This window comes from Melanerpes formicivorus, unplaced genomic scaffold (genome assembly GCF_026170545.1).
Source record: "Melanerpes formicivorus ecotype bairdi unplaced genomic scaffold, bMelFor1.0.p_v2 SCAF_2, whole genome shotgun sequence".
NCBI lineage: Eukaryota > Metazoa > Chordata > Aves > Piciformes > Picidae > Melanerpes > Melanerpes formicivorus.
Window position 1 is genome coordinate 13,554,033 of NW_027142354.1, and position 24,344 is coordinate 13,578,376.

At 42.6% G+C, this 24,344-nt stretch overlaps 1 protein-coding gene across 1 annotated transcript in view; it reads right to left on the reverse strand.

The window, feature by feature from the left end:
• Positions 1-24,344, reverse strand: part of SYNJ2 (synaptojanin 2) — a 70,645-nt gene that overhangs the window by 3,238 nt on the left and 43,063 nt on the right. The window contains exons 10-25 of the mRNA XM_068151252.1: positions 23,524-23,673; positions 23,265-23,430; positions 21,140-21,331; positions 19,696-19,780; positions 18,651-18,791; positions 16,249-16,441; positions 14,473-14,631; positions 14,095-14,251; positions 12,084-12,201; positions 9,811-10,029; positions 8,607-8,685; positions 7,206-7,374; positions 6,691-6,843; positions 3,978-4,112; positions 2,670-2,782; positions 2,137-2,245 (exon numbers count right to left, since the gene is read on the reverse strand). Of these exons, the coding sequence (XP_068007353.1) occupies positions 2,137-2,245; positions 2,670-2,782; positions 3,978-4,112; positions 6,691-6,843; positions 7,206-7,374; positions 8,607-8,685; positions 9,811-10,029; positions 12,084-12,201; positions 14,095-14,251; positions 14,473-14,631; positions 16,249-16,441; positions 18,651-18,791; positions 19,696-19,780; positions 21,140-21,331; positions 23,265-23,430; positions 23,524-23,673 (2,338 nt within the window). The remainder of the gene's footprint in view (positions 1-2,136; positions 2,246-2,669; positions 2,783-3,977; positions 4,113-6,690; positions 6,844-7,205; positions 7,375-8,606; positions 8,686-9,810; positions 10,030-12,083; positions 12,202-14,094; positions 14,252-14,472; positions 14,632-16,248; positions 16,442-18,650; positions 18,792-19,695; positions 19,781-21,139; positions 21,332-23,264; positions 23,431-23,523; positions 23,674-24,344) is intronic.

The following is a 24,344-nucleotide window of genomic DNA, read 5'->3' on the forward strand; positions in this document are numbered from 1 at the left end:
AATTAGTGTCTTGGCTGGATCAGAAAGCAGCTTCAAGATAGTTTCTTTCACAGTGGTGTTTCCCAAAATGTGCAGGCCTACAGGGAACATGCCCCAGCTAGGCAGGAACAGCCACAGACCTTTTGCAATCCTATCACATTTGTAAGAGGCAGATAGAGAAAGCTCCCATCTGAAACAATGCCAAACCAGCAGTGCTCTGCCACCATTTGGCCAAGAGGATAAAACACTTGTGGGGGCTCAAGTCCTGAGTCTCACTTTAGGGGCAGATGTTAGTCAGTTAGAGGGTAGAAAGGCTCTGCAGAGGGACCTCGACCAACTGGACAGATGGGCAGAGTCCAATGGGATGGCATTCAACAAGTCCAAGTGCCGAGTGCTGCACTTTGGCCATGGCAATCCCATGCAGAGCTACAGGCTGGGGTCGGAGTGGCTGGAGAGCTCCCAAACAGAGAGGGACCTGGGTGTGCTGATCGACAGCCACCTGAATATGAGCCAGCAGTGTGCCCAAGTGGCCAGGAGGGCAAATAGCATCCTGGCCTGCATTAGGAATAGTGTGGCCAGCAGGAGCAGGGAGGTCATAGTGCCCCTGTACTCTGCTTTGGTTAGGCCGCACCTTGAGTACTGTGTCCAGTTCTGGGCCCCTCAGTTTAAGAAGGACATCGAAACACTTGAGCGTGTCCAGAGAAGGGCAACAAGGCTGGTGAGAGGCCTTGAACACAAGCCCTATGAGGAGAGGCTGAGGGAGCTGGGATTGTTTAGCCTGGAGAAGAGGAGGCTCAGGGGTGACCTCATTGCCCTCTACAACTACCTGAGGGGTGGTTGTGGCCGGGAGGGGGTTGGTCTCTTCTCCCAGGCAACCAGCACCAGAACAAGAGGACACAGTCTCACGCTGCGCCAGGGGAGGTTTAGACTCGAGGTGAGGAGGAGGTTCTTCACCCAGCGAGTCATTCGGCATTGGAACGGGTTGCCCAGGGAGGTGGTTGAGTCATCGACCCTGGAGGCGTTCAAGAGGAGATTGGACGTGGCACTTGGTGCCATGGTCTAGTCATGGGGTCTGTGTTGATAGGTTGGACTCGATGATCCTCGAGGTCCTTTCCAACCTAAGTGATACTGTGATACTGTGATACTTTGCCCTGGTTTCCTTATCTAGATAATCAAGATAATGATGCCAAGTGTGCCATGTACTTTGGGAAGAACTGTAAATGCCAGCTGCCTGTATAGCACAAGGGATGGAAAGTGCTGCTGACCAGAATAGTTTCCTTACTGACACAGGGTGGGATGCTTCATTTGAAATTCAAAATTAATGGAGAATAAATCTGACTTAAAAAACAAAGGTACAGCACTCTAAGGAACAAACATCAAGATACCTTTATGATATTTCTAATAAAACTGGATTATTCCAAACTGCATTTAGTCTGTTTACAAATGAGAAGGGATGTTCTTCTAAACCTGAGGGCATGGCAAACTGAGGTAGCTGTCTCAGGGTCATACTGCATTCTTGTTCATTCATACAGCACCAGCAGAAAACTTGCAGCCCTACAGGGTATATTCACACTGCCTAAGTTTCAATACCCGAGGTTGTTTCCTGCCTAACGTGCCCTTGCTGCCTGCTCCAGGGATTACACAGACAGCCTGTACAGCGTAGCCTTTTAGCCTTAGCTATTCAATCCAAAGTGGTGCAAGCTTCTATCTAGGTTATAACTACAGCTGCTGTCCAGATGTGAAAAGAATCCAGGTCATTTCTCCAATAGCCATATTTGCTCTCTAGTCCTGCCTGGAATAGTGACCATGTGCTAAATAGAGCAGCAAATATCCTTTATGCAACTCTGAGCTAACACAGGCACCATCAGTTTAGGAAAATACCATCTCTTACTTTTTCAGACTAAATCTGGACATAAATAACCCAAGATGCTCCTAGTAACAGATTCTAAAACAAAATATACAACTTGAGTCATCATGAAGGAAAAGTTTAGTATTATCAAAACTGACAGAACACAAAGCTCAGTCTTGCAGGAATGCACACATTCAGGGTAAGCTTCTGAGAAATATGTGCATCGGGGTCATGATGGGACAGGTGGATACACCTACAGTTTTCTTTCTTTAAAGATTTTTAGAAGTCAGTTAGAGAGCTGTGCTCACCTCCTTTAGCTTCCATGAGACATCTAATAGCTTCTTCTGCTTCCTCAGCCGTGGTGGTTTTGATCTGCTTGACATTGTAAGGTTTACTTATTCCAGTCCGGACTTTAGGCTTTAAAAGAAACAGGACAATGAGTCATCCTGTTTTTCTCTTGTACACCTGTAATCTTACAGCTAAGCTCACACCCCTGTAAAGTTCTGGTTCTGCCAGTGGCTATTCAGCAGTCTATAAATACTACAGAAATGGTGGGGAATCTTCTGGCTGATGCTACCTCTGTGTTACCAGCTGACAGATGGCTGATGGCTTACTGCCACAGCTAGGCCCTTAGCCATCCCCAGCAATTCAGTAACACTTGCAGGGTCTAGCAGTCCTACAGGATAGTATTACAGCACAAGAAGCTCATCTTAGCTTTTCCAGCTCAGGCATGTAATGGACTTCCTTCCTTGTATACATGATGCTCTGTGTCTACGAGGGTCTATGTCGGTGGGGGAGAACAGGACAGTGCTAAGTGGCCCTGTTGAGTGGCAGAACTCACTGGCTGCTGAGGGGCTCCAGGTAGCAGCTTTGCCATTGCCAAGATGGAGCAGTTGGAGTGGCTTCCTGGAGAGAGGGAACCATCTGAGGGAGACTTTTTGCCTGATGTTCCAGCTGAAAAAGTAATAAAACCATCTTTTTACACTTACATTATCTGCAATGCAGAAAAACCAACGTGCTTTGAAAAATAAAAGAAAAATAGAAGAGACATTGTCCCTTTCCTTGCCTCTCCAAAGGCAGACATAGTAGGCAAGATCTGTAGGACAAAATGAACCTTGAGTCCCTCTGCCTGAATGCCAAGAACAAGACAGTTTTAAGAGGAGTGATGGTCTTAGCTGGTCTAATCTAAGATGAAAAAATTACTCTCAACACAGAATAAAATGCTGAAATCCTGAACTGCATCAGGAAGCAATTTCCTAGTTAGTCTTGCTTTCATTTAATTAATTTAATCATCTTGGCTGAGCATTAATATTGCATTCCAGGCAGAGAAATAGAGATACCAGTGTTGTCACTTCTGTGCAACTGACTCAGAAATGAATGAGAACTATCCTGAAGCACTCATCTTTCAGCTGCAATTCTGACAGAACCTGTACTTTAAGACTAGTGAATACACATAGAGACTTTTGGGCTGCAAGAAAAATGTGATTTATAGCTTGCATCACCTAGAAGGAAAAAGTGACTATGCTCATCTAGCAATCAGCATTCATCCAGAAGCAGCCACAAAGACAGAAGGAAGCATAACACTGATGACACCTCAGAGCTCTGGTAAAAAGCATTGCTTCCCCTTTGCACCTCCCTGAAAATCATAAGCCACGTTGTGCTTCTTTCATAAACACAAAAGCAAGGAAGAATTGCTTGCAAAGTAGGAAAGGGCAATATGTTGACCAGAACAAGTATTTTGTCAATTCTTTTTAAAAGAAAGATTCTAGTTATACCAGAAAAACAAACCAACCAACCTGTAAGAAAGCACTCGGTGACTTTGGAAGTTAGTAGGCGTAAATACCGATATGTATTTTTATTGCCACAAAGTGGCTGGTCAACTCGCTGCCCTGAGTGATGAGTTAGTGGGAAGCATGTGGGCCATTCCAGCCTCACTGAAGGCATTGCTCTGTGGAGTATCTGTCATCCTAAAGACTACCTTCCCCTGCTGCTAACTGCAGCCACAGTCAGGCTGAAACAGACTGGGAAGCAAGTTTGAGTCCCCCAACAGCCTGACATTTCAGAGCTAGGTATTTACTTGCTCACCCAGAAAAGGCAGGCAAAACTGCTCAGCTGGGGCCAGCACGGCTCTGAAGACAGTTGAACTCACCAGGAGGGGGAGGTCTCTGTGGCGGCTGAAGTGGCCGGGGCCTGGTAGGAATGGATAGAGACCTGCTTGGAGTCCGGTGCTGGCAGTCCTCGCTTGCCTCCAGCTCCTGCTTCAAATCAGCCAGGCAGGTATCATCTGGGGAGAATGCAGAGAGGAGCTGTATGAGACCCCCACAGCGTGAGATCAGGAGTGAAGAGATTATGAATGGCAAGCCTCAGACAGGTATCTCAGCAATGTGACATGGCTCCTTTCACAGTACACTGCTCTCCATGAACGTCTCCCCACTCACACTCCAGAAAACACGAATCCTTTTGTCAAACACTTCTCTCTGTTTTTCCAGCATTTGTGCACTGTTTGTGCCAGCACAAAGACTGCCTGCCTTGGATTTCAGTGTTACCAGGCACTTCGTCAGATACTGAGCTCTTCACTGCCAGACTTGGCATCAACTTGGTCTTATTCAAACTGTGTCATGGCAGCAATGAGGAGGCCAGTTGTCGTCAATCCCTTGTTCTTCTTTCCTGAACACAGGAATTTCCTCTGAGGGTCACACAGCTTGCAGAGAAGAACTGGTTTTATACCAGAGCAAAGTCTCTCTGAATGGCTCACTCATCACATCTCTGCTTTCCAGCAAGATCTCCTAACAGGTACACCTGCCTCAATCTACCAGCCTTTGGCTGCACCTTGCTTGACTCAGCTATTACAGTCTTTTATCCCATCCAAGCCTCTCTGACAGTAAATAAGAATTGCTTTAGTCTCCCAGTCTGCTGAAGTTGGGGCTTTCTCTTCAGTCCTCCCACCTCAACATGGCTGCCAAGCCATGCAGCTCTGGGTTTTAGGGCTCCAAAATCCACTGGGTTTAGTTTTGTGGTTTGCAGAGGATGGTGAAGAAATTGTGTAGCAGCAGTCTCTCATTCTTCAGGCATTTTTGCACAAGTTCCTGTTTTTCAGAAAGCTGTGCTCTGTGGGGAATACTCAGCTGCCTCACATCTTCCTGCTCCCACTCAGCAGTGGATGGCAGCCCCAGAGACACAGCCTGTGATCTGCCTAAGTCACTTTCAATTTCCCTGCACTTTCAATACTTTCAAGCTGCAGAAAGGGGCTCATCAGCAGGATCCAAGGAGTCATGCAGGTGCCTACATGCATGGCCTGCAATTCTGGCAATAATGATGGACACAACACAAAAACCTACCACCACCACTCCATCTCTTCCCCTAAAAGGCTATTGGTGTTAGGCAATGGCTCCCAGGGACATGAGTTTGATGAGGCTATGCCCTTCTCTGCCCTCAGAAACATACACAGACACTGCTATGCCTGTCACCTCCACCTGTGTGTAACACCAGCTATACAATCATCTTACCTTTCATTAGGAGTTACTCAGGCAGAATTGAAAGCTTAGGGAGGCATCTGAAATTGCAGAGACTTTCAAGATGGATTGAATATATAATACTTTGAGTTGTGTGAGATCATGACACCACCTTGACCTCCTTCAAACTATACTTTATAATCTCCATTTACTTTGGGGGGTTTCTTTTTGAAAAAAAAAAATTAATGTAGGTGAAAAGAATCAGTGCAATTCTCTCCACCTTAACGAATCATCACACAGGAGGCCAGAGGTGTCTGGAGAGCAAGGCATCCTGTAATACAAAGTGATTGGCTTCACAGTATTTAGTAACGACAGATTACTCCTTGGCTCAGTGCTAGGCTTCTGGGTCTGGCCACACTGCACCCAGCCTATGACTCAAGGTGGGCAAGAAAGCTGTCTTATCACTTTGACTGTTTGGAAAATCTGTCTGTGTAAGCTCAGGAATTTTATTTAATCTTTTTGAACTCTTACTTCTGACTCAACCTTTGAAGGTATTAAAGTCTTTCTTTTATGTCAGAAGACAAAGCACTTCTGAGAGAGTGTGGAAAGACAGCTACTAAATTACTTCTGTCAAGGTGAAGTGTTTAAAATGTGACCCAGCCTGTCAACACAGCACATCCTGATCATATCCCAACACAGGACCACCACTGCCCTGGTTAGTTCTTGCTGCTGAATTCTCTTCACAACTTTATCTTCTCTTTACCAAGTCATTTCACAATAGAGTACAAACAAGCCAGGTGACCAGGATAAAAAGGTATCCCCTTTATAAAGCACTGTAAGAATGAATAGACCTGTCGTGTGAAGCTCCACTTCTTCAGAGATAAACAATTAAAATAGGAGGAAAGGAGTAAATGTAAGCTTCTTTGAAGTAAGACATTTGAACACAATGTCCTGGGCTGTCCATCTTACACCTGACTGCACTGGCACCGTTACTGCTCAAAGGGCAAGGCCAACCTCAACATGATTCCTTTGGTTTGATTTCCCCTGGCCCTCATCAATAAGAAAACAATGGACAATTTTTTGGTTTATGCTTTGGCTCCAAACAACATCAAATGGATAAAGGGACTCAATTTCTCCTGACTATTGAAGGAAAACAGCTTTTCTCAGCATTCCTGCTTTGCCCTAGGCTAGAGAGAAGGAGGATCTAAGCTTTATTATTTGTATTGCCTTAGGGCCTAGGTGGTGTTACAGTCACTAACTCAAGGGAGACTGAGCATGAACATCTCCCAAACAAATGAACCTTACCTTTAGAGGACCTACAATGAAAATACAAATAATGGGAAAACAGAAATCAAAGGAGAACAAACAACAAACCCACAGGCTTTAGTTTAAAGAATGTAGATAATTTACCTTTATGCAGTTGTGGGTTTTGTTCAGATTTGTTTGAAGGATCTATGGATGTGAAACGTTCACAGCCCTCAGGCATATCTTCTGCTGTATCTGCTACTAGGTGTTGACACAAAGCATCATCTAAATAATCATCTTCATCCTCGACTACATCACCTGAATGAAAGTATCAGATAACAAAGACGTAGTAAACAAATGCATCCTCTCTCTCTCTCTCTCTACTACCAATCAATTAATTTGTTGGGCAAGCTCCTTATGTAACCCATGTGCAGTTTCTATACAGACAACTGTACCACACACTGGATTTGCTAACATTCTAACACTAAAGCAACAGGATGATCTGAGCCACAGTTCCTTGCCCAGGCACAAGGCTGAGTCATGACTTCAGTTACAATTCTTTCAGAGATGTGGCTGCATTACGAAGTAAGGTATCATTAACGCTCATACTGTATCCTCTCTGTTTAACCAAAGTCAGCAAAGCAGTTTCTCACAACTTAACTTAGAAACCTGCTGCTCACCTTCTGAGTCATAGTCCAAACTTGAGAAGTCAAAATTTTCTTCCAGAAGACAGGAGTTTGCCGTGGGGGACATGGGGACAATACTGTCCCGTTTTCGAGCAATTTCCTCCTGAAGACCCTTTAGCCAGTCCTTGGTCTTGGGCCGGATCTTCACTGTTCTGTCTCTGACCTAATGCAAAGGAAGAATTGTTTCCCCTTTGCCAAGCTATTTTACAAAATGAGAACATCTGAACAGAGTAAGCAAGTGCTGCCAGAATATTATGCAACTGCTTCAGGAATTGATAGCAGTAAACCTTCATTTCAGAAGGTAAATTAAAAGGAAGCAGTCTTCCTACTCTGATCACCGTGTTCTCAGACTGCAACAGTACTCTTGAGAGAAAATTAGTTTCACAGCTCAGAAGCATTTGGGAAATACTTGAGACATAAGTGTAACATAAAATACCATCAAAACAATACTGTAGTAGCAATAAAGGTGTGAAAGAGTTCCATCTTTGAGCTTTAAAGCACACAAGGATTTACTACCTGATGCCATCTCTAAGGAGACTTTCTGCTGAGAAAACCCCATATATGCTGGTTGGTGTATATGGAAGGTATATTATTACACAGATTAAGACCATGGCTGCTTCCATGTGTCACTCCATGACATTTAGGGCAAGATGTAATCCAAGGCAGCAGCTTTGGCAGCGAAATTACTTTGGAAAGTTCCTGAATCAGGTTCCCAGCACCATTACACATTATGCACATACAGTTGTGTTTGGGGCTGTCTATAAATCACGTTGGTGAAATGATACAAATTAATAGATAGTACGAATAAGAGAGAAGAATGAGGGTTAAATCTATCACTTCCATTCTAAGTTTACAGTGCAGCCCCACAGTTTTGCCAGCACAGATAAGGAGGGTGAAGAATTGTAGAGTATTTGTGTGGGAGGGAAGAGCAAGGGATAGGAAGACAAACACTACTGCTAATGCTGAGCTTGCCATGGAAGCTAATGAATCATGTTGTTTCAGCTTAGTAGAAGGAGTTTATTTAATACACTTAAGAGAAAGCAAAAAATTCTCCACACAGCAATTGTGAGGATGCTTTGGCAACAGTGTAAAGTTACACAATCTCGGAAGAGCTGCTTGAAGTGCCAGAACAATGACCAAGTTTATGTATTCTGCAGTGGTAATAGATACTGAGCACTGCTTAGAAGCTCCAGTGAAAGTTACCTCCTGCCCTCCCAAAGTTGAAAAACAGCATAAAAATCTTCTGCAGCTGTGAAAGCTAAGGATTTTGTGAGCACTACGTTTCTTTAACATAAAGCCACCTGACTTAGCTAGAAACTCAACTATCTCATTCTAAGCCATCACTTTTGAGAAATTTGATACAAAATTACTATTATAGGTTTGAGAGAGTCTTACTTTGACACCATCTATGTCCATAACACGAAGAGCTGACTTGCTGTCTGCAAATGTCACCAGCATTTGACCTCCACTGATCCTAGTGAAAAAAAAAAGCAGAGGAGAGAAAACAGTGCATTTTACTTCACTATTGAATGAAAAGCCTTGAAGGCAAGCATGACAGTTTTGTGCAGCTATGTAGTTGGGTTCAGTCGTATTTTCCTCACAACTTTATTGTCTGGAGAGAAGCAAGTGATCTACCAATCCTAGCTAGGCTCTTCCTCTCCTTCATCCTCCCTTGTGTGACCCCAGAACTCTGCCTTTTACTGCATCACCGCTAAAGCAGCAGAACAAACCTCTCAGCAGCTGTTGACAGGATACCTAGTCTGATATCCATACACCTTTGTTACTAACTTAAATGGCTCTGCATATCCCCCACCTCAGAGAGGACATGATGTTCCCAAAGACTAGCTCACCATGAAGCTCTAAAGCAATTCAAAACTAAACAAAACCACCAAAGCACGTTCTTGCTCCTTTTCTTCACAAGCAAAGTGGTGCTGCTGTTCCTGCAGAGCTGTTTTTGAATCCTCAACTTATATTTGGTACTTTGGAAAAATACACAATGGGTCATCGCTTTTCCCCTTTAAGAGAGGTCAAACACAACAAAAACATGTTTCTGCTCCGATTTCACAGGTCAACTGACAGGTCTTCTGCCTGTATTTCTCAAAACAGAAGCCTCATAGCTATGCTGGAGCTCTGTAGAGAATCAACCAGAATGAAAGCAAAATGATTCTGCCAGAAGACAGAAGAGTCTCCCTCTCAAACTGCAAGAAGCCATACTATTAAAATGTAAGCAAAACAACTCATGAAAGAAAGGAGAACCACCCAGGAAATGTTCGTGTGTGTGTGAAGGAGCACTGTAAGACAGCAGACCTCCTCAGAGGTAGTGAAATAGAGGCAATGCATGGAAATGAGGCCTGAATCTAAAGGTGATGATTCACATCAAAGCCCCTGCCATACTGAATAAAATGCTCCACTCAGCCAAGAGAGCTGTTAGACTATTTCTTTAACAGTTTGACAAGATGTAAAAGATACTCAAAACACTTGTATTTTATTTCTAATAAAGAATTCAACATGTGGTAAAGGAATTCAGCATACTACTCTCCAATGCCAAGTTAATTCTGTCTGTTTTTTGAACAGATGACAATTCAGATCCCAGACTTACCTGACCAGAACAATAGTGCCATAATCCTCAAACATTTGCATAAGCTCTGTACGCAGGTCCTCAGGAAATTCATTTTTCTCTTCAGGCACTGGTGATAGCAAATTTACTACTACTGTGGCATCCAGTGGTCCCTGGAAAGACGACACTTCCTGGAAAACAGTCTCACGGGCAGCTTGATTAACTTCCTGAACTTCCACTTCTACAATAGCTAGTACTGGCCTACATGAAACAAAGGAGAAATGCTTATTTCAAATGAAGATGAACATCACCCAACAGAAAATACTTACATAAAACTAAGACCAGTGTCAAGCAGTAGGACACAAACTTTCACCTCAACCTGAGGAGAAACTTCTTTACAGTGAAGGTGATGAAGCCCTAGAACAGGCTGCCCAGAAAGGTTGTGGAGCCTCCTTCTCTGGAGACTTTCAAAACCTGCCTGGATGCATTCCTCTGCAGACTAACCTATGTGATCCTGCTTTTGGCAGGGGGGTTGGACTCAATGATCTCTGAAGGTCCCTTCCAACCTCAAACACGCCGATTCTGTGACAGGTAAGGACTGGGCTGTATGAAGGACAAAGAGTGTTGTTTAAGCTCCATACACCTATGACCATTTTTAAATCTCATAGCAAGTAACTAAACCTGCTATACCGTAGAAGGAAGCGATCATTGTGTATGTTCTATACAGAAAGAGAAGCAGAACAAATTACTTAAGGTCTCACTTCAAAAAAGCACTGTGGCTGACAATGCAACCCAGGCATTCAGTGTGTAGCACTTCTAGCACACCTGCAATCTAAAAACACTTCACTCATTATCAAACAGGTACAGATGTCTCCCAAAACATCTACATACTGGGAAGGCAAAACGTTATTTTCTGTTAGACAAGGCCACGTAAGGGCAAGGTACTCTAAGTGTATCTTGTGGTTATGTAACAAACATATGTCAATCCATTATATTATAAGCAGTCAACACTGCAAGCTTGCCTCTTCAGCCATTTCTTACAAATGGCCTCTCTGTGTGTTAGATCTAAATAAAACTGAGAAAGGTTTCTGAAAGTGAAGCTTGTCTCATCTCAGTGGATGCAATCCACACTCTCACATTTCCACCTGCACATATACACAAACAGGGGTAGCTACTCTTCTGTGTCAAAATTGCTGCCTCCTACTTGCATATTACAGAGCCTGTCCTAGTACATTACCAGAACATATGAAGCAGCAACAGCAGAGCCAGAAAGGAACAGTAAAGGGAAAGAAAAACACATAGGAAGTGTTAACTATTTCTATAAGCACATTGAGTCATCATGCATTTCCATATGTCATACCATATAGCTAAGCCCTTTTCCCAGCACAAACCCTGGGAAAGCAAACCTGCTGACTGTAATTAAAAAGCAGTTTTTGCAGTCAGATTTGCTGAAATTGAGAACAAATGTATAACAGCCACATTTCACAGATTGCATCCTCAGGGTTTCATATGAGTGCAGTAGTTCCACCCTGCGTTGTGGAACACAGCAATGTCAAAGCCTTGATACAGAGAAATTGGTTGCAAGAGGCATGTTCTGCCATTGCTGGAGGAATACAGTCCTCATACGCAAGAGCACCATGAGAAGCACAGAGCCAGCTGCTGTGGCTCACTGAGCACTGCTACAAGGAACAATGTTGTAGGGCATGCAAGTTTATTTGGAATGCAAGAGAGCTTTCAAGGTGTATTTATGACTGAAGTTGTTTCAGAGAAGCGGTGACAAATTTAATGAAGAACAGTCACTCATATCCCTAAAGAGAAGGTAGTGGTATGGACCAGCCAGAGGCACTGCTCTTTTTTCCTCCTTCTTCCATCTTCAGTTCTAAGGGAAGCCCAGAAAACCACACTTCCCTACTCTGAAGAGGTCATATCTGGCCCTATGTACATGGCTTACACCTCTTCAGGTCACAGAGTCCCAACCTGCTCTCCCAAAGCAAGCTGAGTGAGAATCCATCAGAGTAGCTTTCCAAAACCAAGCAACAGAAAGTCCTCAGTTTCTCGTACCTGCTGCTGCAAGTTACTCTACCCTTGCTGAGATCACAGTGTAGCAGAAATCAATAGAGAACCACAGATGCTTGCCACTCTGCTGTAAAACTCATCATGAGAGGAAAAAAAATCTCACCAAACAAATTCTGAACACAGAATAAAGGTGTAATTCTTGTTACAGTCAGAATCAGTCCCTCACTCTGAAGGTGTAATTCAGTATGAGACATTCTAACCTAGCAGCCCTCTCCCTGATTATTTCCTTAGGATTTTACCTGTGGTCAGATGCTTGCAGCTCTGCTCTTCCATAGTACATCAAGGCTCCGGGGGTCCAGGTGTGCCTGACTTTAGTTTCAGCATTTAGATCACTGTCTAGAAGATTGATCTCTCCAGCTATGAAGCACAGAACATGACTTAAAATTCACTCAAAGGTAGTTTTACTAACACTTAAAAGCTATTTTATTAGGATACACTTCACCACAGAGGTGTTTTGTTTGTTTGCTTGCTTTTTTCGTTGTTGTTCTACATGCCATTCAAAGAAGAGCTTGTATCCTAAAATATTTACAAGTTAAAGACTTGGGGACAAAATACAGAAAGGACAAGGAGTGCAACAGAGACAGCTGATCACTAGAATAAGACACCTGCAAATTGGTTAACCTGAATGTTACCCAATTAATTACCTGTACAATCTGGGCTGACAGAGTCCTATTACTATTTTTAACTCCCACCCCATCACTGAGCACAGAAACAGAGACTGTACATGAAAAACACACTGCACAAGTATTGGAGATACAATACACAGGGGAAAGCAAACACCTGCAAATCCAATCTCCAAATACTTCTTTCAAGACCCCTTAAGGTGACAGAAAGTGTTCCAGACATTATGGTAGAGTGAGGTATTACACTACAGTCCATAAAAGGAATGTTTTCAGGTCACTGTTTGGGATAATGGTTAGCTGTCTCTCTGTGAAGCTGACAATGAGTTAATACACAATATGTTTCACCTAATCACTCGCAATGGGGCTACACCTTCTTCTCAGAAGGCAAACAGTCCTCTAGCCTACAGCAAGACAAAGAATTTAGAGGCAAGAGGCAGAATAGTCTTGCCACCAGCAGGAAAGGAGAAAAACTCCCACAGCATGCTGGTTAGACAACGTTTGTAAGGCTGGGAAGGCCAACAAGCTCTAAAGAAAGGAACCTGCCTCAGCTCTTGGAGACCAGCTAGGCAGGTCCTACATTTTGGTATACTCTAGAAACTAAAGTCCTTCCAGGGGCAAAGCCTTTCCATGCAAAATATGGCATGTGCATTGGACATGTTGAAGGGTTTTCTTTCTCCTGAAATGAAAATGCAAGAGGCCTGTTTTAACTTCCTTATTATGTCTCAAAATTTTTCTGCCCCAGATTACATCCCTATCAATGTAGTTTCTCATTATACTTTATTTTTCATTCCTTAAATAAGAGCCAGAAACTCTGAATCACATTGACCTGGACTCTCTGGCTGTCCTAGTTCTGCTTATTATTTTTATACTTAATGTGCTCATGGTACGGTTTAGATTCCATGCAGTCGTTCCCAGGCATGTGAAAAATCACATTTGCAGGCACAAACAAAATTCCTTCTCCAGCAATTACACTTTTAATATGAATTTGCTCAGAGTTTATAAACATTGGGAGATACATGTACCTGCAGACTGAAGGAATGAAGCTGAAATTTTGTTCTTGAATATGCAAATAAATGTTTTTTATTTTGTATTTGTAACTTTCCAATAACAAGTGAAAACAGCCCTTCTGTTCTGCTGGCCACTGGTGATCACAAAGTACTTTCTAAGCCCTAATTAATGAAATCTCCCCCAATTCCAGAAACCAAGGCGAAAGAAATCACAGAAAAGAGGTTATACATCTACCGAGGACAAAAGTTCTAACAATCTACCCATTTTAACACAGCAATTTTATGTGGACTAATGATTCTGTTGAAAAGCAACAGAGTAATTTCTAGATTGCTACAGCTGGATTGTTTTCAGTTCCTCAGCAAGGTCCCAGCATCTTTTCAACCTATAGCACGAAGCCTTTGTTCATACACTTACAATAGGTCTCTCTATCTCTGCATATTAGCCCAGTGAAGCCAAAAGAGTATCTGCTTGGGTAAAGCTACTGCAATTTAACCGAGCCTCCAGGGCACATCTAAAGCCAGCTCTCAGTCCAGAACTCACCATTCACTAGATTAAATGTGCTTTCTGGATGGAATCTAAACCAACTGTCAGATAAAAGAGGAGGAAAGATCCCACACACCTGTTTTTTCAAATGGCAGTTTTTTCCTCCACCAAAGGACTCTGTCAGTCCAAGCTGGGGTTCTGCACTTATCACTTGTATCATAAGCCTCTGAGCCGACATCATATTTGTACGTTGGTCCAAAATTAATAGTCCCTTCGTGGAAGTCTTTAAAAATCTGTGAAAAGAAATACCATCTCTTTGATTAAGCTACAGCTGAGGTAGGTACCATTGTGATGTACCAAATTCCTCACGAATGAACACCACTCTGATTTTTAAACAAACTGCCACATTCAGGCACTACGAACAAAGGTCTGAAAATGCCACCTTTTTGTTCTCTCAAGGAATTCAACCAAGCCCACATGCAGGCATTCAAGAAAATGAGACACATGGCCTTACTTTTCCACTGGATTTCTGTTGCTGTAGTTGATCAAATTCCAGAAGTGTCTTCCAATCCTGACGTTTGAGAAAATAAAAGACTTCTTCGTAAGTTAGATCGATGCGATAGTTAAAATCGCCACACCAGAAGACATAGTCGTGGGAGAACACGCTTCGCCCCTAGTTGAGAGACACAGAAAACTGTTCATGTTCCATCACAGCTGAAATGCACTGAGCAGTCCTTCTGAAATACCAAGCACCAGACCCACTTCACACATGGTATTTGCTAAATCTATCCCATGCTAAAATGGAACGGTTCCTTCACTGTCTTTTGCATCCTGCTGAGCTGTATGTTGTAAGCAACAATGTCAGACTCTGACCCCTGTTTTCTGAAGGCATGTCTCAGCTGGGACCCCAGCTTTATAGTCATGGTCTGGCTATCATAAATATTTAAAATACCTGTTGAAAATTCCTCTAATACATTTCACAGGCATATATTTATGTATTCTAAATATAACACAAAATGTGCTTGTTGCCAAGCCACATTCAGCAACAAAGGTCCTGAGTAAAGACTGCTTTGGAGCTTGTTCTAAGTGCACATCACAGTTTTGTAAATGCACTGAAATAAAATACCAAGGAAAATTCACTCCAATTCTAATTTTAACAACCTATCCTCTAACTAGGTTGATTGTTTGGGGGTTTTTAGAGTTAAGCTATACACTTTTGAAGCCTAAATCCATAAAGGAAATACTGAAGAGCTGTGGCTGTCACAGCACTAGAGGGCACTCTTTATATGCATTAAACACATAAGATACATCTAGCTATTGCACATTGAAAGGGCATTAAATAGTTAATGAGATATCAGAAGAGAAAACTACCATAAGCACAACTTTTGACCATTTGGAACAGATATTCTATGCAGGATGTTCAGATTGTCAGTATTAGTTCTTACAGAGAACAACTGATGATACACTGCATATGCTAAGCCTCTAAACCTTGCATACAACAGGGAGTTAAAATTCTGTGCTTTGTGACCTAAATGACACTTTTTGCTGACTGACCAGAATACATAAACTGTATTTCCCTCCCTAGTTTAGGATCTCTCTAGAGAGGTCTGAGAAAGAAAGCATTGTGGAAATAAAGCAACCAATATTAAAAGAAGCAAAGAAGCACTACTGCCAAATCCCATGGGTTATCTACTGTCCTGACAAGTGTGAAATAAAACACTAGGGTGATAGATTGAACACCATTTAGGGGAAAAAGTATTCATACAGACCAGTAAGTGCCTACTTCCACAGTCTGAGAACTGCCATCAGGTCCTTGACAGTGACATTCACGAGGACAAAATGAAGGGAACAAAAAGTATCATAGTATCATAGTATCAGTCAGGGTTGGAAGGGACCACAAGGATCATCTAGTTCCAACCCCCCTGCCATGGGCAGGGACACCCCACACTAGATCAGGCTGGCCAGAGCCTTATCCAGCCTGGTCTTAAGCAACTCCAGGGACAGGGCCTCAACCACCTCAGTACTGTATCAGTGACCAAGAACTGGTATGTCATACTGGAGTTAAAGCACTGACATACTTGAGTGGCATGGATGGCCTTTTAGGAACTTTTGGAAAGCAAGTGTTACACTGGGTGGTATCTGGTTGGGTTGTTTTTCCTTTTATACCCATTCTCTATTGCACTGAGATTAATGCTTTGATGGTCTGTTATCAAAGACAGCCTAAGACCAGCCTTCATCATGTAAAAACACAGCTTTTATTTCCAGGTGGTTTTAACACACCTAGACTTACCATTGGGAAGCTGAGTTTCTGTGTGATTTCTTTGTAGTCTTCATTCCTCTCTTTCACCTGAGTCTGCCCAGCAGTTAAGTGACTGCATATAAAGCAGAAACTGGTACTATAGAACTGAAAACGAATGCTCACTGCCCCTTTATTTCCAGCTTTTCCTCCCATTCCTGTCTTCACGGTGTCTATTGCTACGTCCCTGTATTAAAACAACAACATATAATGGAAAGAGAGTCAAGGACCACAGGCATAAATACTCATTCAACTTTGACTGCAACATAAAGGATGTGGTATTCTGTGGTGAGGTTCAAACTTATGTTTCAAATTAAGGATACTACCATAGTCTTGCTGTATTGTTTGAAACAGGCATTTTTTTTCCTGAAATACTGAGAATCTACCTGAAAAATATACTTTTCAAGGTTACATCTACCATGACCTTTATAATCACAACAATCAGTAATTTCCCTACTATATTTTGTTTTACTTTTGAACATATGGGAATCTGCTTTTCAGAGTTAATTTAATTAGTGTTGCTACGTGTTGGAACCAACCTTCACAGCTGATGATGGATTTTTCAGTCAATTAAAAAAAAAACACAGATCATAACCCATAATTTGCTAAATCAGAAGCAATAAAACTGATGATTGCTGGATACAACTATTTATACCTAACTCTTAAAATGAGTTCTGTACTGATGACAAATTGCTTTGGGCCTCCATGTTGTTAATTACATAGTATTTCAATGTCATGATTAGCATACACTTTACTGTGAAAGATGACTTGGCAAAGCAAACCACCTGCTCACAGGATAACTTGCCCCAGAGAGCCACTCTGCTTCAAGAATAAAGCATGCTTGTCTGATCAGATAAGGAAATGATGAGATCATTGCTGTAACCAACTCCAGCACCATGCATGTCCTTCCCACTGAAAAAATTTTACTTTCTTGATAGAAGTCAAGCAGACCTAGACTCTGTAAGCAAGAGGCAGGCAGAAAAACACTACGTCTTACTTGGGTTATTGTCAGGTACTGCCTGCCTACCTAACTGCTGACTGGTATTTATCTGACTCACACTCATGGCAAAGGTTATGTTGAGATAACCCACTGTGCATTCAGCTGCTTGAATTTCATCAATCCTTTCACTGCTGTATAAGCTTCAGCTATTCTCTAATATTTTTTTCTCTGTTCTCTACCTTCTGCCCTGATGTCTTCAATTTGTAAGCACAGAAGCATTTTTTTGCACTTCTGATTGTTTTTGTTTTCCTTTTCTAGACATGGAAAAACTACACAGGCATGCAGATTAGGTTTGATTATGCTCACATAACACATAGCAGGACATTAACATTAAATGATGAACTTGGTCACTAAAATCAAACCCTTCCCTTTTTTTCTTGAGTTTCAAAGGGCTACATCCAATTCCTAGCAGTTTGACAGCTGCAACAGAGCCAATGTGTTGTTCTGCTTCTGATTTTCCTTTAAACCATGTGACTCCTTGCTGGATTACAGAAATTTCTTGAAAACCATGCAAAAAGTCAAAATCTGACACAAACAATTCTCCTCTGAACTGTTTCTCTGTTTTTCAATTGTGGGGAGTTAAAAGTACTGGGAAGACAACAATGCAAGAGCATCAGGGTTGCCTGGACCGCATTACTCTGTCTAACCTATAGCACTTGAAGTTCCACAAGCTCTGCACTGATCTACTTGGAGGGAAGAAAGAGGTAACTTGACATTTTTATCACAAAATGCAGTGGGAAAGCAGTGTCCAGGGACATTAGTGCTAGGAAGCAGAGGATGTACAGGTTTGCACCCTTCTGACTAGGCAGATCTAGTTCTTGTGACACCTGGGAGAGACAAGCACTTAATGGGTCCTTGTAGCTCTCAGTTCTATAAAATATTTGGGGGGGAAATAGCTTTCTTTCCTCCACCCCACTTTTCACCTCTTCACCCATTATTTTCAGGCCTGTAACTAGCCCTGTTTTCACATGGAAACAGTAGAAAGGATTAGAAAGTAACACCTGACCTTCTAGCAAAGGCAGGCACTTGGCTTCACTTGGTGCTCCAAATACTCTTGGACTTATTAGATCAGGTCATTCCTTTTCCAGAAAGATAGCACCCAAACAAGGTGCTACACACCCTGACTATCCAGCTCAGCATGCTCAGCTTCTCAGCTGAACTGGAGAAAGGTACTGGGGCTGCCTGGCCATTGTGCTGCCCAGGTGGAGTGATTCCAGACTGCCTGGAAGATGTCTCATTCCCACACTCAGCAAAGACCAGAATTCAGGTTTGCATGATTCTCACACCAAGCTGAAAAGTCCCTCCCACCCTCTCTGGCCACAGTCCAAGAGCAAATGTTACTAAATACACAGGTTGGGTTGGGTTGTTTTTTTTGTTGTTTTGGCTTTGTTTTTACCTGATGAAGGGGACATGAAATGGTCTTACAAAGATGAAAAGACAAACGCCAACAAGCTGTGCTGATGTCAGTTGAATGTAGCGATGAGTCCTGGAAATAGCTTTCTGAAGCTGTTCTCCCCACATTTTTCTATTTGTTGTACTGGAACAAACATAAAATCATTTAATGGAATCAAAACAAACCACATACAGTCAATAAAATGAGCAGATTAACTGTGCCTTAGGTTTGCAGACATCCCATTAGGCTGTAGAAATGGAAGTGCTGTAGGATGGATGGCAGAGATAGATAATACCTCCTTATGAGGCATCCCAGAGTTATTAGGTTCAGTGAGCCATGGCACAGGGCACAAACACAGTTATCCTACTTCTAAATGCAAGAGGGATTTCGTCTGCTATGCTTAGGAAGATCCATGTTTACATGACATTTGATACCCCCACTGACTGGAGATAACTGGATTTTGATTGTAGTAATCATAACCATAAAACCAACAATCCAAATCAATCTCAGATTTTTAAGATTACTTGTGCTCACAGTGGAGATCTCCGGATCTTCTCTGACTGCTATATGACTGACTACCCACAGCTGTTGGCTGTTCTTAGCTGAAGGTTTGTGGGTGGGTGCATATACCTTCACTTCTGCAAGCCTAGCTTTTTCTTATCTCCAGAGTCAACTGATACATGCAAATGTACCACCAGCCAAGCAGCCATGCTAAGCACAACATCAAACATCACAATTCTCCTCTGCCAACATGATGACTTAAGAGGCTTAGAAAACACAGTGTATTCCACCCTACAGAAGTTCACAAAGAAACAGCCCTTTTAACACCATCCTAGTGCCATTTGTTAATGGTAAACATATTTCCAGCTATGATCACAAGCAACAGACTTGAAAGGTAGTATGCTCTTGGAAGGTAATATGCTATACATCTGATTGTAAAAAAGAACAACTCTGGAGGCTTTTGTTTGGCTGGTTCCTTGGAGTAGAGGGTGCTCTTTTGGAGTTGGTGAGGGGTGGTGGTTGTATTTTTGAAGGGTTTGTTACTTACCTGGCATTCACAATGTTCCCTGCGTTTAATTCAACCATCTCTTCAAATCCCACTGCAAATATGTCAGGAGGGCAGTTCTTATCATCTGTTGGAAAGAGGGAAAAGTCATACAAGAATTACTACTCTGTTGTTTTTACTAACGACTTGTTTTCTAATTTCTGTCAGAGATCATCCCTGTAGTTCTGTCTTATGCATCCCCTGCCAAGCTATACATATTCATAGCTCCTTTCATCTAATCTCACAAAACAACCCCTACAGTTCCTCTGAAATTTTCTCCTGCTTTGCTCCCACCAGTTGGTCTCCATCCCTCTTGCAGGAAGCAGTTCAGAATGTAGCATTATGTTGTAGCAATGTTAAAGAGAGAAAATGTTCAATTTTGTCCCTGCCTCACCCCACTCATCACTGAAGTCCTCTCACTACCCACCATCTTTCACTCCCTTATCATTTCACCCAACATGCTTTTGAGTACTGATTCCTATGTAACTCAACTTAGTGTCCATACACCGGTTTGTCACTTCCATCTCAGTGCCTTTAGTCCTGCTATTTTAGGTCTCTCAGGGGAAGGCTTGACAAGGCTAGCACATTATAGGCTCTCAACAAATTTTAACATCATGGGCACAGTCATCATGTGTTAACACACCTAAACTATTTCTGAAGCAGACTGGACCAATCACCCACCAAAGCTGCTTGGAGCACAGTGATCTGCACCTAATCACATATCCATGCACTCAAGCACTGGGCTGAATTTGAGGATTGAATTGCTAAGCTTCAAGGTTGGACACAGACACAGGAGTATCCCTGCGATGCTTGCATGAAGCTGAATATTCCACTGTAACAACAAAAGCACAGGTTTTCCCATACTTTGGCAATCATTCCGTTTTTAAAGGACAGAACATCTGCTTTTCATTCTTCTTAATAAATCAATTACAATACCTGACCTTGTTTTGTAAATAAGAAATTCAGCAGCCAAGGAAATTACCCTCAACAAAATAAATCTTTTTGCCTCAATACTTTGATAGCAGCGTTTCCAGACAGAGTCCAGATTGCACAGATATGTTTAACATCAGGTAAAGATCAAGGAGGCACCTGAGCATGTAGCTGAGTGAATTGATAAAGAACAGATGTATGGAAAAAGAAAATGCAATATGGGATGTGGAATAGACAGACACGCCCCATGATGATATGAAAGAGACCTTTGAATTCTGACTTGCTGAAGGATCAAAATTGTCACATGTCAGGGGTTGCTCTGTCTGTTGAGAGCCCTTCACACACCACTCCATTGCTGCAGAGAGGCAGCAGAAGTCTACATAGAGCTGAATACATTCCGAAGAACTGACAGAAAATGCCCTCCAAGATCCACTGCCTTCGAAAGGCTGCGTGCAAATTCACTGTCTCTGGAGATGCCAGCAAATACTGCTTACACATTCTGAATGTGAAGTCTTACCCTGAAACTCAGAAACTCCAGAGAGCTTAGGAGAATCCAGCAGCCAGTCTGTCAGCTCACTGGTTCCGAGGATGTTGCTTCGAAACTGCTTCCCCCCATTCACGTTCCAGGTCCCCATGGCAACACGAACACGCTTGAAGTTTGTGAATTCAAACTGACGCTCTGACATGGCCTTCAAAATACTTGGAGTTACTGATGGAAGAGAAGAGAGAGAAAGAAGGGGTATAAAAGAAGAATGCACTGTAAAAGGACAGAAAGCATACAGACAGCAGTAACAAAGTCACTGAAAAACAATTACATTACACTAGCACAAACAACACAAAAGCTAAGGAGTAACTCCAGTGGCTACAACTAGAAAATAACTGGGCTTGGCATCAGCAATGTCTCTTCCACAAATCGGGGTACCCTTTGAAAGCTTCTGAAGAGAGGGTCACACTCACTTTCAGCACATGTTTTCCAGCATTTCTTCAATAAGCAAATGAGTAATTTTTCCTCCCTTAATCTTTTCAATTTAGCCTACAGAGATCAAGCATATCTCACGTTATGATGCAAACTGTGTTCAGGAGGTGTTCAAGAGGGGATTGGATGTGGCACTTGGTGCCATGGTCTAGTCATGAGGTCTGTGGAGACAGGTTGGACTTGATCTTTGAGGTCTCTTCCAACCTTGTGAAACTGAAGCCCTAAAAAGTTCAGGGTGTGGAGGGGAAGGTGAAGAAAAGTACAGTTTCACATCAGTCCAAAAGTAGCACTAGGTCTCCAGCCCAATCAGAACTCCTCACAGGAAACTGCTGTATTCACTCACTTTTGGTAAGTACAGAAAATTAGCAGTGTGCTAAGGTAGCAGCTGAGGTAAACTTAATCTTTTCCTGATTTGCATTGTCAATCAGGCATAGGAAAGATATCTTTATTTTCCCTGTGGTCTGCATCAGGAAACAGGCCCAATTCTATGGGCTGATCATAAAATCATAGAGTCATTTCAATTGGAAAAGACCTCTAAAATCATTGAATCCAGCTGTCAACCTAATGCTACTGTGACATTAAACCCTCTCACAAAGCTTAGTTTTTAAAACACCTCCAGGAACAGTGATTTCAGCACCTTCCTGGAAAGCCTATTCTAATGCCTAAAGACTCTATCAGTAAAGAATTTTTTCCTGATACCCAATCTAAACCTGCTCTGGCACAACTTGGATCCATTTCCTCTTGTTCTATCACTTGATACTAGGGAGAAGAGACAAACGGCCACCTCACTGCAACCTCCTTTCAGGTAGTTGTAGAGAGGTCTCCACACAGCCTCCTCATCTCTAGACTAAATAATCCCAGTCACTCCTCATAAGAATTGTTCTCCAGACCTTTTCATCAGCTTCATAGCCCTTCTCTGGACACTCTACAGCAACTCAACGTCCTTCTTGTAGTGAGGGGCCCAAATACTCAATACAATACTCAAGGTGTGGCCTCACCAGTGCCAAGTAGAGGGCTGAACTGGGTGAAGTCTGCCCTGTTAAGATCTAGTAGTTCTCTGGAACAAACTGACCACCTGACACTGCTTGTGGGTGCAATTATCCTACCTTTGCACACAGGTATTTTTCAGAGAGAAACAAGTTGGTTTACATTAGAGGGGTGCAAATGTATACACATTGTGGACTGACATGGCTCTTGAGTAAAGCAGAGCATGAACCAACCAACATAATATAAATGGGTCTTTAAAGATGCAAATGGCTACGAGCACATGCAATCTGCAAGCCAAAAATAAGGACATAAAAGGCTGGAACTCAAGAGATTTTTCTCAAGACAAACTCAGGCAGGACAGAACTGGGAATACAGCTTTAAAATCTTTCCCCCTGGCCCAACTTCTCTAAACTGTCAGAAGAGATCATCATCAAAGAGCAGACAAACACACGCTGAAGTCCAAAACAAAATGTAAGAAATAAGCACAGTGGAATTCAAACACAAAGTTGTGCTATGGTCATTTGACAGCAGTGTTTCAAACAACAGATTTAGACTGAAGCAGTCTATTTGCAGATTTATTTCTTTTTTTCCCCAAAGGGTGCAATTGTTTGTATCTGGCAGCAAAAAAACCAAAACCAAACAAACACAAAAAAGCATGAAGGATTTACACTGGCCTTACCCAGTAGTGCAGTCTGGTCCATAAGCATCTTGCCTTTGTCTGCATATTCTTCTCTGAAGAAGTCACCCATGAGCAGCAACTCAATGGCTTCCTGCTTTACTGCATCAAAGAAATTTGACTGAATGGTGCGAGAGACAGAGCGGGCACTATCCTTGAGTTTCCCAACCTGCATCAGACAGGAATCATCAGTCCCAGTGACACTTAAGAGTAAATCTGACATTTTCATTTGTGAGTAAACAGTTTTGCCATTTTTCTTTACCTTGTTCTTCCCCTCAAGGGCACGACTGCAACTAAATACTCTGCTCAGATTATGACCATTCAGAGTCCACATCACTTTGTAGGATTCCACAAAGCGCTCAATGATAGATTTAGAGTTCAACCCAAGGCTCTCTAATTGAGCAAGCAGGACCTGGATTAAGTGCAGAGGGGGGAAAAAACAAAGAGTAACAACATGGTTCCTGTATGTGTTTCTGCTTTTCATCTTCAACTTCAGTGGTCCAGTCAGCAGCATTCTGTATCATAAAGAATAGAATAGAATAGAATAGACCAGACCAGACCAGACCAGACCAGACCAGGTTGGAAGAGACCTTCAAGATCATCGTGTCCAACCTATTATCCAACACCACCTAATCAACTAAACCATGCAACCAAGCACCCTATCAAGTCTCCTCTTGAACACCTCTAATGATGGTGACTCCACCACCTCCCTGGGCAGCCCATTCCAAAGGGCAATCACTCTCTCGGTATAGAACTTCTTCCTAACCTCCAGCCTAAACCTCCCCTGGCGCAGCCTGACACTGTGTCGTCTTGTTCTGGTTGCCTGGGAGAAGAGATCAACCTCTGCCTGTCTACAACCTCCCTTCAGGTAGTTGTAGAGAGCAATAAGGTCACCCCTGAGTCTCCTCCTCTCCAGGCTAAGCAACCCCAGCTCCCTCAGCCTCTCCTCATAGGGCTTGTGTTCCAAACCCCTCACCAACTTTGTTGCCCTTCTCTGGACTCATTCCAGCAAGTCAACATCCTTCCTAAACTGAGGGGCCCAGAACTGGACACAGTACTCGAGGTGTGGCCTAACCAGTGCAG